Raw genomic sequence first — 13,983 nt, 5'->3', positions numbered from 1 at the left:
CCTTCCTTCCTTCCTTCCTTCCTTCCTTCCTTCCTTCCTTCCTTCCTTCCTTTCTTCCTTCCCTCCCTCCCTCCCTCTCTTCCTCACTCCCTCTTTCTCTTCCTCACTCCCTCTCTCTCTTCCTCCCTTCTTTCTTTTTTCTTTTCTTCTTTTCCTTTCCTTTCCTCTCTCTTTCTCTTTCTTTCTCTCTTTCCCTCTTTCTCTCTTCCTTTCCCTTCCTTTCTTTTTTCTTTCTTTCTTTCTCTCCCTCTCCCTCCCCCAGGCTGGAGTGCCATGGTGCAATCTCTGCCCACTGCAACCTCCATCTCCTGGGTTCAAATGATTCTCCTGCCCCAGCCTCCCGAGTAGCTGGGATTACAGGCTCTCGACACCACACCCGTCTAATTTTTGTATTTTTAGTAGAGACGAGGTTTCAGTGTTGGCCAGGGTGGTCTCAAACTCCTGACCTCAGGTGATCCACCTTGGCTTCCCAAAATTCTGGGATTGCAGGCGTGAGCCACCATGCTCGGCCATTTTTCCCTCTTTCATGCCCACTAGTGGAGGTGCTACTGAGCAGGAAAATGACCCTATAAGTGGACAGCTAACTAGGGAAAAGAAGATACAGTCAAGTGTCTAGGAAATCTGCAACTGAAAGGATGCCAAGATTAGTTCGTGGAAGATTTAGTCTGTTTGTATGCAGAGCGGAGAATAAAAGAACAAGGAGTGAGAAATGGGAAGGTGGAGAGGTAGGGAAGGGAGGTCAGAGAGTGCAATGAACTGTACAGCCACATGTTTTGTGAGCCAAAATAAAATATTAGTTTGGTGCAAAAGTAATTGCATAATTAAAGCAATGGCAAAAACCACAACTACTTTTGCACCAACAAAATAGTTCAACAAACAAGTGTAATAATAGGCATTATGAGTTATATTTCAGAAGCTTTTCAGAACAGAAGAAATGTGTCAATTCTACTTAGGGCAAGAGAGAGCTTGGTGAATGGGTCACCGTGACCAGAAACCAACTATCATTCCATCTTCTTCCTCCTTTCATGCTCCCCAAGGTTTCACTCTTTAATTCTTTCTCATTTTTCCAGAGATCTCTTCCACTTTTTGACTCATACCAGGTGCCTGGGTTTCCCTCCCTCCTACCCCATCCCCAGCAAAGCCACTTTGAACACATAATGTGAATTGTACCTCATTCTCAGAGAAAATGTGTTGCAGTGTCTACTGGCAACAGGGAATCATTTTCTGGCTAATATCACCAGTCCACTGACTCATGCATTCGACAAACATTAAGTTGACCACTTACTACTTCCCAGACACTGTCTAGGCACTGGAGCTGTAGAACTAAATAAGAAGCAGCCTCTTTTCTCGGCAGGGTTACAAGCTGCAGGGCCAAAACACGTGAAGAAATATTTTAGGGCCTCTCTCTCTGAATCATTGTGATAAAGTGACTAATGTAATTCTAAGAGTCCTGCTTGGCCTCTCCAGCTCCATAAAGATCTCTGTTTTCACCTTGATCCAGCCCATATGTAGATATGTATGTTCTTAAATCAGATTCTAGATTTACAGCTTCACCTATATTTCTATCCCTAATTATAAATAAAATCAATATTTTAAAAACTTCAAATTGACTGACTTGCTAAACCAGAAAATGAATTCAACTTACAAACCTGAAAATACCAACTTGAGAGAGTTTCAGGATGAAAAATGTAATGTGTTCATTTGCATTGCATAGCATCCCAGTTCTATTAGAAGTAATAAAAAGCCCAAACCAAACGTGTAAGGATGCAAAGAAACTCTGAAAATGACGTTTGAGAATTTCAAAGCATTAAAAAAAATTATTATTCTATGATGTGAGGGACAAGGGAGCAAGTAAATGCCAATGTGAGTTATTAGAATGTGAATACAGCTGTAAATAAAAGTCAGTTTCTAGGTGGTGGCTATAACCTTCAACATGTCACAGTAGTAGCCATTATATTTAAATCTGTCCCACCTAAAGGTCCCATATACCTAAGGAATCCCTGATGGAATTCCTTCCCTCATGGGAATACACCAGTGATTATAGTAGATATTGTTGTTGGTTGCCTGCCAAAATTCCCTTTGTTAGGCCAGTGCACCCTAGCCTTACCTGATGCACATGTTGACTGGTCACAGCTTAACCTTTTGCTTCTCTACAGAATTGCCTTGGCTGATGGGAATGGTCTCTCTCTACCTCTATGGGAGCCTGCAGCCAATGGCTGCCTTATATGGGTGTAGACAGTCCTGGTTCCCTTGGCTTAAAGTGGGAGAGCTCTGTCCTGCTATTCCTACTCTTGAGCTCCAGGGGGATCAGGCTGAAACTAGATTTCAGCTAATACTACATTTTTGTTTACCTTCCTCTGCAGCCTAGCCTGCTTCACTCACTTCCTTACAGGTTTCTCCTAAGAGCCTCACTCATTAATCACTCCCCAAGAATCTCCGTCTCAGACTCTGCTTCTAAAGAATTTGGAGACATTGACCAATGTAGGCCTCATGATCATTGTAAGGCTTAAAACTTCATGTGTTGCCTTGACATCTTTGAACCTCACATGACTCCAAAAGCCTACTGGTGAGTTAACCTGGCTCCCCTGATATGCCCGCCAAACAGCTAGTTCTCGTATCAGCTGGACCAGCTACACTGCACCTAGTCCTCAACCTAGTGGGTTTTATTTCCCTAGCAGCCTGCGAAATTATTCAAAGAAACCAATCGCATCCTCCCCTGGGAACCAGGGCACACCTCATCCTCCTATTACTGCAAAATATGCTTCCCAGTGCTTCTGCTGTGTCACTCTGCTCCCTAGTGCAACCCCAATGTGGCCCTGCGTGGTGTGCAGTGTCCTCCTCCCAGGCTGTGAGTATATGTGACTAATAAACTACTGCTAATCTCATCTGTCCAGTGCTAAGTAGTGTGTGTTCAGCCATCTCATCCTGTTTCGGGTGGGAAATATCTTCCTTACCAGTGGGGCAGAGAGGAGGTGACCAGAAAACTCAAATAATAGAAATTAATAGAAAATCATTATGTTTTGACCAAAGTCAGGCAGCTCTTCTGGAACACATCTATTTCATAAAGAAAGGGCAATCCGTAATGCCCAATAAAAGTAGGTTCAGTAGAGTCTGCAAGGCACATGCATTAGTCTGTTTTGTGTTGCTATAACAAGAGTACTGTAGACTGGGTAATTTTTTGTTTGTTTCTTTGCTTGACTTTTTTTTTTTTTTTTTTTTTTTCTTTTTTTTTTTTTTTTTTTTGAGACAGAGTCTTGCTCTGTCACCCAGGCTGGAGTGCAGTGGCACAATCTTGGCTCACTGCAACCTCCACCTTTCAGGTTCAAGTGATTCTCCTGCCTCAGCCTCTTGTAGTCTTGGTGGGACTACAGGCGTGCACCACCGCACCCGGCTACTTTTTGTATTTTTTGTAGAGATGGGGTTCACCATGTTAGCCAGGCTGGTCTCAAACTCCTGTCCTCCAGTGATCCACCCACCTCGGCCTCCCACAATGTTGGGATTACAGGCGTGAGCCACTGCACCCGGCCAACTGGGTAATTTATAAAGGGAAGACATTTATGTCTTATAGTTCTGGAGACTGAGAAGTCCAAGGATGAGGGGCCTGCACCTGGTGAGGACCTTCTTGCTGTATCATCCCATGGCAGAAGAAGCAAGGGCAAGAGAGTGTGCACATGAGACAGACTGGAAGGGGGTCAAGCATCCTTTTTATCAGGAACCGAGTCCTGCAATAGCTAACTCATGCCCATGATAATGGCATTAGTCCATTCATAAAGACAGAACCCCAATGACCTAATCATCTCTTAAAGGTCCCATGAATGCAACTCTGTTGCATTGGGGACTAAGTTTCCAACACATGAACTTTGGGGACATATTCAAACCATAGCATTCCACACCTTCCCCCAAAAATTCATGTCCTCCTCACATGCAAAATGTATTCATTCCATCTCAGTAGCCCCAGAGTCTTAACTTGGTCCAGCACCAACTTAAAAGTCCAAAGTTCAGAGTCTCATCTACATCAGATGAGTGAGACTCAAACTACAATTCATCTGGAGGCAAATTCCCTCCAGCTGTGAGTCTGTGAAATGAAAACGAGTTATCTACTTCTGAAATACAATGATAAGACAGGCATAGGATAGACATTCCTGTTCCAAAAGGGAGAAATAGGCAAGAAGAAAGGGGTACCTGGTCCCAGTTAAGTCCAAAACACAAAAGGGAAAACAACATTAAGACTTAATGATGGAGAATGATCTCCTTTGACTCCACGTCTCAAATCCTAGGCACATTGGGACAGATGTGGGGCCTTCAGTACCTGAGGCAGCCCTGTTGTCTGCGTGTGGACTAACAGGAAATGGTCTGAAGTCATCCTTTTTCTCAGGAACCCACTCCTGAAATAACTAATCCATTCCTGTGATAATGACATTAATACATTCATGAAGGCAGAGCTCTCAAGACCTCATCACCTCTTAAAGATCCCAACTCTGTTGCATTAAGGACTAAGTTTCCAACACATGAACACTGGGGGACAAGTTCAAACCATAGCACCATGTGACCAGGGACAGGGGGCTTTCTATCTCAAGTTCCATGGTTCTCTCCAAAGAGACTGAAGCAGGCCCATATGAAGTTGTATGAATCAGCCTATAAGAAATAAAATGTACACGCACCCCTGCTCTTACATGGGCAGATCTGATGTTTCCACTTTGGTGAGAATAATTCACTTTACTAAATTCCATTTACTAAATGCACATGACTGTGAAGGCATGCAGAAAAGTGGGCATATTTCATACTGCCGCTGCCACCCACTTACTCATCCGAATTTAAAATCTCTGATGTTTCATTTGAGAGAATAGATGATGGAGGCAATCTGAATGAAATTCATACTGGCACATTTAGTTTAAACACTTGTAGCAAAAGACTAATGGGAAGATTCCCAAGCTGCTGCCCGATTTTTTCTTAGTCTTGCTCCATCTCAGAGGTGATTCACTCAGGAACTTGATGACTCCCTTTTAAAGCAACACAACAGGCCTATTAGCACTTAATTGCGTTAACAGACTGTGTTTTCTACCATAACCAGTAGTCTTGATTTAGGGATGATGCAAGCCAGGGTAGCCCGGGCAGTAGTTCTATTTCTATCTCTTATCAGACGGGAGTTCCCTCAGGTCAGAGACTGTATTTTCTCCCTGGAAGAAGCAGTGAGAAATTCTGACTTAGGTAATTTTTTTTTAGGCAGATGGTGGGGCTGATATACTTAGGGGCTCCAAAAATATCACTCTGTTAATTACACTGTCAAGATCTTGATTACAGCAGCCTGTTTTCCTAGGGCCAGGGCTATTTTACATTCACACTGAGATTCTTCTAATGTAGGTGGGCAATGTAGCTAGAGAATGAAATCACTTGGTTGGTTCTAGTTACCTGGAATTGGGGGGGAAGAGTAAATTACTATTGTTGGAACTTAAAATTAATGGTGATCTAACAAATTATGTAAGAATATAGACTATAGTATATACATATATATATATATAGAGAGAGAGAGAGAGACCAATATATTCACATAGATAAATAGGTAATTAGATAGGGATGAATAGATAGATACAGGGAGGTAGAGAGATTGAGAAATCGCTCAGTTCTGCCTTTGCACAGTACTGGGTAATAATTATGAAAGCTGAAACCACACTAAGCAATCTTAATCAGTTGGAAAAATTAGGATCATTACATGACCTTTAAAATTTTTTATCAAAATGTTAAAAAGTGTCTTACTGTCAGTTATATACGCATAGGGAGATGAGAAAAAAGAGTAAATTTTATTTAGTAATCTCTAATTTAAAACATTAGAAGGATTGAGAATTAAAGTGCAGTTTGAACAGACCTTTTGTTTTCTCATCTAACTTACAATATAGAACGAGCCTTTTTTTTTTTTAATGCTTCGACAATTTGTCGTCATCCTTTCTAAGATTGGATCAGCTAGCAACATTTTATCCTTTGCACTTTCAATGATGTGAACTATCTCTGGGAGTTCCTTTAATGTGAAGTTTTCACAAGTGTCACCTCCTCTGGGGCATCTTCATCCTTCATCACAGCTACAGTCTTCACTAACAGGTTATACTTTTACCTTCCCTAAGTTCTTCTGGCGGCTATCTGGAACAGTATCAGTGTGAACATTCCCAAGGGCAGCTATTTCTGCTATCATTCCAGTTATGTTTGGTGCAAATTTCATTTTCAGCATTATCACTTTTTGTACCTTTGCTGCACTGTCATCTTTGTGGGACAACTCCCTCTTTCTAGGATCCATTCTTGTGAAGTGTCATATGGATTTGTCACTGGGAGACAGGGAGGAAAGGGAGTTATCTCCTTTGCTGTCTGAGTGTGAACTGATTAACAGAGGTGCCATGGCCAATCACTTGTAGACTTTGAAAGAAGCGATGTGATTGTTCACCAGTCAGGATGTACATCTGCTACTTACATGGTGGGATTTGTGAACTGAAGACTTAGCAATGAGGTCTGTACTTTATGAAATCACTCACAGTTAATATGCCTTGGTAGCAGAAATTTGAACCGTTTTGTTGAGAGACTGGCATGTCTAATTAAATAATGATAACTGACATTCATAGATATGTGTGTGTGTATGTGTATATACAAATTGCCTTCCCCTAATCTGCCCTATGAAATATGATTTCAGTCTCTGTAGGACCTGTTCTTTGAACTTTCATAGGACAAAATTAGGAAGGAAGAGAAGGGAGGAGGATTACTATGTGGAAGATAAAAGAAGGAACCTAACCAGAGAGACTTGGTTGATTGACATAGTCAAGAATGGAAGAGAAGGACAGAAAGGAGAGAATCTCCACTCCTTGTTTTTCTTCTTTTAGAGTCATGAGAAGAACGGAAGCAGTTGAAGATATAGGATGTATATGGATAGGAGAGATGAGAAGATCTTGGTAAGTGTCGCCTGGCCTAGGTATACAAATTTCCCTTCCTCCCTCCCTCCCTCCCTCCCTCCCTCCCTTCCTTCCTTCCTTCCTTCCTCCCTTCCTCCCTTTGACCCTGCTGCCCACCTGGGGGCCCTTCCTCCTTTCCTCCCTTCCTCTCCTCCCTCCTTCCTTCCTCCCTCCCCTCCTTCCCTCCTCCCCTCCTTCCCTCCTCCCCTCCTTCTCTCCTGACTTCCTGATGAAGTCTGGCTCCGCCGCTCAGACTGGAGTGCAGTGGCGCGATCTCTGCTCACTGCAAGCTTTGCCTCCCGGGTTCACACCATTCTCCTGCCTCAGCCTCCAGAGTAGCTGGGACTACAGGCGCCCGCCACAACGCCTGGCTAATTTTTGTATTTTTAGTAGAGACGGGATTTCACTGTGTTAGCCAGGATGGAAATTACCCTTATTTTCATAATTTTAAAGGATTTGAATTATCTTGGTATGTCTTTTAGCTCTGAAACTGTGCTTTTGGTCTGTGATACTGCTCTAGATGGGATCGTTGGAGGCATTACTCATAAGGACAGATGTTTCCTGGGCCCCTTTATAAGGTCAGCTTAGTGGAAAGTGCTGGACTTTGGAGTTAGAGAAGCTCAAATTCTAAATCTACCGCATACTAGAGGAGAGATCTTAGAAAAGTTACTCAAATACTACAAGTTTACCTCATTGGATTTGGATTATTTGAAGCATATCGCCCATAATAAGTATGAATTACCAACTTCCTTTTCTCCAGTAACACCATGGGGAGGCACAACTATATAAACGCTCCCATTTGAAAGAATACGAAATGGAAATGAATAAAGCTGATACCTGAACTTGCATCTCAGAGCTCCCATCTGGGCTTTTGTTTTGCTGTGTTGTGTTTTTGCATATTTAATCTGACAAGAAATAGTTTGCAAACCGAGATAACAAGGGAAAGCAAAGGGAACGCCTGATGAACTGAGCACAAAATATAACTCAACAATTCTGCTGTGTCCCTGTTTATTATTGTTTTTCTAAGTAGCAAGAGAGTCAGAACTTAGCTTGTTTTTCTCTTATCTGAAATGTAACGAAACTGTAAAAAGATTAGATGAACTAAGAAACAAAGATTGGGAAAAATGTGTTTGGGGCATGACACATTTTACAATTCACAGGAGTTGGTATTTATGGCTCATCTTGGGCCACATGGGGGTTTGCAAAGAGTTAAAAGATTTGAGGCTGGCTGGGCGCGTTGGCTCACGCCTGTAATCCCAGGACTCTGGGAAGCCCAGGTGGCCAGATCACCTGAGGTCAGGAGTTTGAGACCAGCCTGGCCAACAGAGCGAAACCCCATCTCTACTAAAACTACAAAAATTAGCTGGGTGTGGTGGCATGTGCCAAATTGCAGCTACTCAGGAGGCTGAGGTAGGAGAATCGTTTGAACTCGGAGGCAGAGATTGCAGTGAGCCAACATCATGCCACTGCACTCCAGCCTGGGAGACAGAGCGAGACTCCATCTCAAAGAAAAAACAAAAAGAAAGATTTGAGGCTAATATGGACATGGGAAGGGCTTTACACTGATGTACATGACCCATCTACAGGTGACGGTGCTCACAGGGGAAAGCAGATTTTCCGTAATTGGTAGCCAGGTGCAGTGGCACACACCTGTAGTCCCAGTTACTTGGGAGGCTGAGGCAGAAGGATTGCTTGAGTCCAGGATTTCCAGCCTGGGCATCATAGTGAGACGCTGTCTATTAAACAAAAAAAATCTTCCATAATCAAGTTCTAGTCAAGGTGTCAGGTCCTCTTATCACTTTTCTCCAGGATGAACTCTCGCCTCACTTTAGATCAGTCTCTGGTCTTCCCCCCAGTCCCCCAACAAGCCATACTAACACAGGCCTTCCTTCTTTCTCTTCTCTTGGAGTGCAGGGAAATGTCTCCATTCACTCAAATCCCTGTCATTTCTCAGAAGCCATTCTTCAAGTCTCCTGACTATCTCATGAAGAAAAAGAATGTTAATACTAAATTTTCCTCCTGTATAGTGTTGAGGAGATTTTAGGATTTGCACTAAACGGAATTTTAAAAAGGAAGTTGTTTCACATTTTTTGAATTCACATAAATGCCACTTCTAAAACTTGAAACTAAATTAAATATAACCTGTACAACCTTGTCACAGAGTGACTGTGATAAATTTACAAAATCAAAATATAACAATATAGGAAAAGACAAAGAATGTCAATTTAAGATAAATTACAGCTAGATAGATATAGGACCACATTTTATGCCTTTACAAATACCAAGCAAATTCATGATATTTGTGATAATATAAGAAAGGCATCGTATTAAGGATTTGCCATTCATTGCAACATTTTGCTGGAAACCATTCATATATCTGCACACCAGGATTCAGTATTAAATATTTATTCAAAAAAACTAGTTTGGATTTGTTCCCTTAAACTTGATCTATGGTAATCTTCTGAGAAGCGTGAAAATGAAGGCAATAAAAGACATTCTTGCTTCTCATAATTATCCATGATCATTATTGCTCTTACAGATACTCTGCATAATACCCTTAAGGAGACCTCTGGAATGATGATCTGAAATTACATCATAAGAACAATCATATGCTAAAAACAGGAAGAGCTTTATATGCACATTTATTACTCTTCCATGAGAATGTCTAATAATATGTCTGCTAATAATTTGGGATAAGCAAAAGGCATGAGACAAATTATAGGTGAGAAAGAGTAACCTTTGGAAGATTTTTTAATTTCATGAATAATGGTAATTATTTTAAACATAACTTGTATTTAAAGAGATGAGAGAAAAGTACCTCCAAGAATTAAGACCATCAACTTGGAAGATGCAAGGTTGTATGTGTTGGCCAGCCTCCCTCTGCCCCTTCAGATCCAGTCTCTACCTTTCCCATCCTTCTCTGTACCCTGGGAGACTCACCTTAAGAGTGCATCCATGGGGCTTCTTGCTTCTGGCTTCCAGCCAGCTTCAGCCCTTGAAGACACCAGCAGGGGGTCAGTGGGCAGGGGTTGGCAGGGGCTGCATTTCTCTTCCAAATACCACAGCTGGTAGTAGGTGGCACTTTTCTACAGCTAGAAGCCTCCCTAGTCTCAGGTAACTGCTACTTCTCCTTGCCCTTTCTGGTCAAGGGATCGTAGTGGCCTCTTACTACTGTTGGCCCTGGAGTTCTTCTCTATTTCTTATTGGTTTCCCAAACCTTGGCTATACCTTATAAATTATTCCTGCATTAAATCCTTTCCAATTATCCCTTTCAACCTTCCCATCCATCTCCTGCCAGGATCCTGAAATATGTGCTATATCTCCAAGTCCACCCAGAACCTTAACCAAGTGAGAGCATTTTTAATCACAATCAGCTCCTTCTCTTGTTCTACAGTAAATGTTGGTTGCTTTTGCTTCCCTGGTATCCATTGATTCTTTTTCTTGCACAGCACCTGATTTTTTCCATTAGAGAACCACCCCTCCTCAACTTTACTGCAAATGACTTAAGTGAGGCTGATTTCAGCACTAAGACTGAACAAATTATCCGAGTCAACCCAATTAGACTTATAATCTTAGGACTTGTGTTGGAACAATTGAGGCAAAGAGGTCTTTCTTCACTGAGACAACCAGGAGCAAAGAAAACATAAGCCTGGAACCATCAGGCCAACTAGAGAGGAAGCCTGGTAATAAACTAATGAAAGGACAGGGAGAGAAAGAGATGGAGACTTGGACCTAATACATTATTTAAGTCCCTGGGTCCCACCATGCCTGAAGCTTATCTTTGGACATTGCAGTTATCAGAACCCTGGCATGCCCATTTTGCTCAAGCTAAATTGAGTTGAGTTTTCTGCCACTTGTAATGGAAAGATCCCTATCAGGCCCTTTCCTAATAAAAACACATGCATTTGAAGACAGTAGAAAGTGGAGAGTGATAGAGATGTGACTTTCAAAATTATATCAGCCATCCAGACTTATGGTCTTGTTTTCTTCAGGAACCCTAACACATAAGCTCATGAAAGGCTATGGGTGGTTTGTGTTTATTATGAATTTGGATGCTCCTATCACCTGCATTGTCCCTTTGGTTCTTTGAAATCTCTGAGAGATAGGACAATATGAAATCAAACAACCCATTTGGTGTTAAATTTTTAGGCTAAGACCCAAAATGCATGATCTGCTGCAAACAAAGCACAATGATGGAAAACAGCCAAATGGTGTGTTCAAGTATTATTCCAGGTGCCATTTGACTGGGCCTTCTCAGATGACAGAGTTCTTTGGCAGGAAAGGTGTTATTGTGACATTCACTATTCCCATTCACTGTCTATTAGAAGGTGAGTCACTGGGAGGTCAGATCATCCCCAAAGTCCAGCGTTCCTGAGCACTCAAGGTGAACTTCAAGGGACAGCAATCATGTGTAAGGACAATGGCAAAGACTCAATCCTTTGAAATAGAGAGAAAGAGTAACTCCCAAGAGATGGCCACAAAGTGAGTTTTACTATCTTTAACATATCACATAACTTGGGAAAAGAAATCAGGGACCGTGTTAATATGACCCAAAGTCTCTTCCACAGCAGCTGTCCTCTCTGAGACAGAGGCCAAGTCTTTTTATGTTTTCACTCCCTCCCCGACTCCTGCCTCGCACTGTGCCTCACAAAAGTAAGTGCTCTTTAATGATAACATTAAAGAGGGGCTGGCTTAAGAGCACAAATAAAATATAAGGTAACATAAGAAAAGAGCCAGCTTATAGTAATTGCTCAAGTAATCCTTGCTGTTACTTGTAAATGTATAATTGAATCATCTCAAAAGTGTCTGTGTTATTAACAAACAGGCTCATCAAAACCCACACAAACCCTTTTGAAGCAATAATTTGGCCTTCCTTGCCTCCCAAAGCAACAGCTCTGTTCTGAGGTTGAGTTATTTTCCCTTCCCTTCATACATAGATGTTAAAATCAAACTATTCCTCAACTCACTCATTCATCCATCATCCAACAACCTGGACCCCGTGCAATCTGCCACATGTTTGACTAAATGCGGGTAATCAAAGTTGATTAAGACAAAACCCCTATATAATGTAAAGGCCTGTAGCCTGCTGGAGAGGGATAAGAAATCCGCACAGACTGTGAATGAGAGAATCAGCCTATGGAATGAGATAACTTCAGTGGTTATGAGAGCTGCGGGAATCTCGGGAAGGATGACTATTATAGAGGAAGGTATTTTTCTTACCTTTTCTGCAAGCCAGCCAAGATGCCTAATCTCTCGGCTCCCAGCAATGCCTGTTTTCCCCAGCTGCTCTCTGACCTCAGCAATCACTTGGGTCAGCAGGTCATTAACGTTGGAATGGATGGCACTGAACCATGCCTGGGCGGTGGCTGAGTCCTTGCTCCTTAGGATCACTGTGTGCTTAGCATCTGGAGAGTGGATTTCAAGCTGCCTAGAGGAGCACAGAGAGAAGGGTTAGAAAGCTTCCTGGCAGGTCCTGCTTCATCAAGACCTGGGCCACAAAGGTGAATTAATTCTTTACTCCTATTTTTAGACTTTGTCAGTTTCTCAGGGGATGCCTTAATGGTCCCGCCATCCATTCATTCATTCATTAATTCATCCACGCATATTTGCTGGGTGCCCAAGTACTGGTCTACATACTGGGAACACAGCTGTGCAACCGCCAAATCACCTAAATTAAGGTTATCTGATTTTCTTGTTATTCAGCTGATTTGCTGATTAGTAGTATCATATCGAGACTTCCAAACTGTGAGCTGATACTAATTTGCCTTACTTCTTAATTCACAGATGATTTTAATAATATACTCACATCCTTGCTGGTGCTGGCAGGAAATAGATTGAAATATATCTAGCCACATGCTTAATCCTGCTGCTCAGTGTTAATCAATTGAGAATATTTTAGAATCAAAGATGACCAAACATTGCATCTTTTAGGAATTTTGTCTGTAGCACATTTAGCTTCCACTTAATCCTCAGACCCGTGGTGTGAAGGCGTGAATTGGCTTAGGAAGGGGTAACAACGGGGAGAGAGCACTTAAAATATTATATATTTAAAGTCCAGGCCCAGCACGCTGGCTTACACCTGTAATCCCAGCACTTTGGGAGGCTGAGGTGGGCAGATCACCTGAGGTCAGGAGTTCAAGACCAGCCTAGCCAACATGGTGAAACCCTGTCTCCACAAAATACAAAATTAGCCAGGCATTATGGCGGGTGCCTGTAATCCCAGCTACTCAGGAGGCTGAGGTGGGAGAATTGCTTGAACCTGGGAGGCAGAGGTTGCAGTGAGCTGAGATCCAGCCATTGTACTCCAGCCTGGGCTACAGAGTGAGACTCAGTCTCAAATAAAATAAACTAAAATAAAAATAAAAGTCCAACACCAAAGCTTATGCCAGAACTCTAATTGGATTACTGGAGAAACAGAGTGAGAGATCTGTATACTGTAATTGTGGTAAAAGAAGGAAATTCTCAACAGATACTTTATGTCATTAACTTTTCATTTTGAAGTAATTATAGATTAGCATGGAGTTGCACAAATAGAACAAAGAAGTCTGGGATGCCCTTTACCACTTTCCCCCAGTGGTTATATTTTACCTCCTATAGTACATTATCAAAACTAGGAAACTGACATGGGTACGATGTGAAGGTATACTTCTATGCCATTTTTTCATGTGTAGATTTGTGTAAACCCCACTGCAATTACAATGCAGAACTACTCCATCACCACAAAGCAGAGATCTTTAATCTCCCCCGCAACTACCCCTTTTTAGTCATGTGTCCCCACCCCACCACATACCAAATCCCTAGGCAACAACTAACCTGTTCTCCGTATCTGTAAATTTTAGACAGATACTTTTTAATTGCACAGAGAAAAAAAAACCCAATATTCATTCATGTATGATATGCAATAAATATCATTTATTCATTCATGTTTACATTAGAAAGATACAGGGATTTGGAAATTCAAAGCTGAATAGAATTATCCATTTATTTATTTATTTATTTATTTATTTATTTTTTTATTATACTTTAAGTTCTAGGGTACATGTGCATAACGTGC

General features: G+C 41.8%; 1 protein-coding gene across 1 annotated transcript in view; it reads right to left on the bottom strand.

The window, feature by feature from the left end:
* The window catches only part of SNTB1 (syntrophin beta 1), a 184,154-nt gene that overhangs the window by 103,229 nt on the left and 66,942 nt on the right, over positions 1 to 13,983 (bottom strand). The window contains exon 3 of the mRNA XM_017847512.1: positions 12,150 to 12,357. Within this exon, the coding sequence (XP_017703001.1) occupies positions 12,150 to 12,357 (208 nt within the window). The remainder of the gene's footprint in view (positions 1 to 12,149; positions 12,358 to 13,983) is intronic.

This window comes from Rhinopithecus bieti, unplaced genomic scaffold (assembly GCF_001698545.2).
Source record: "Rhinopithecus bieti isolate Rb0 unplaced genomic scaffold, ASM169854v2 scaffold_28066, whole genome shotgun sequence".
Taxonomy (NCBI): Eukaryota; Metazoa; Chordata; class Mammalia; order Primates; family Cercopithecidae; genus Rhinopithecus; species Rhinopithecus bieti.
Note: the sequence above shows the minus strand (reverse complement) of the source record. Positions and strands in the feature narration are given on the sequence as shown.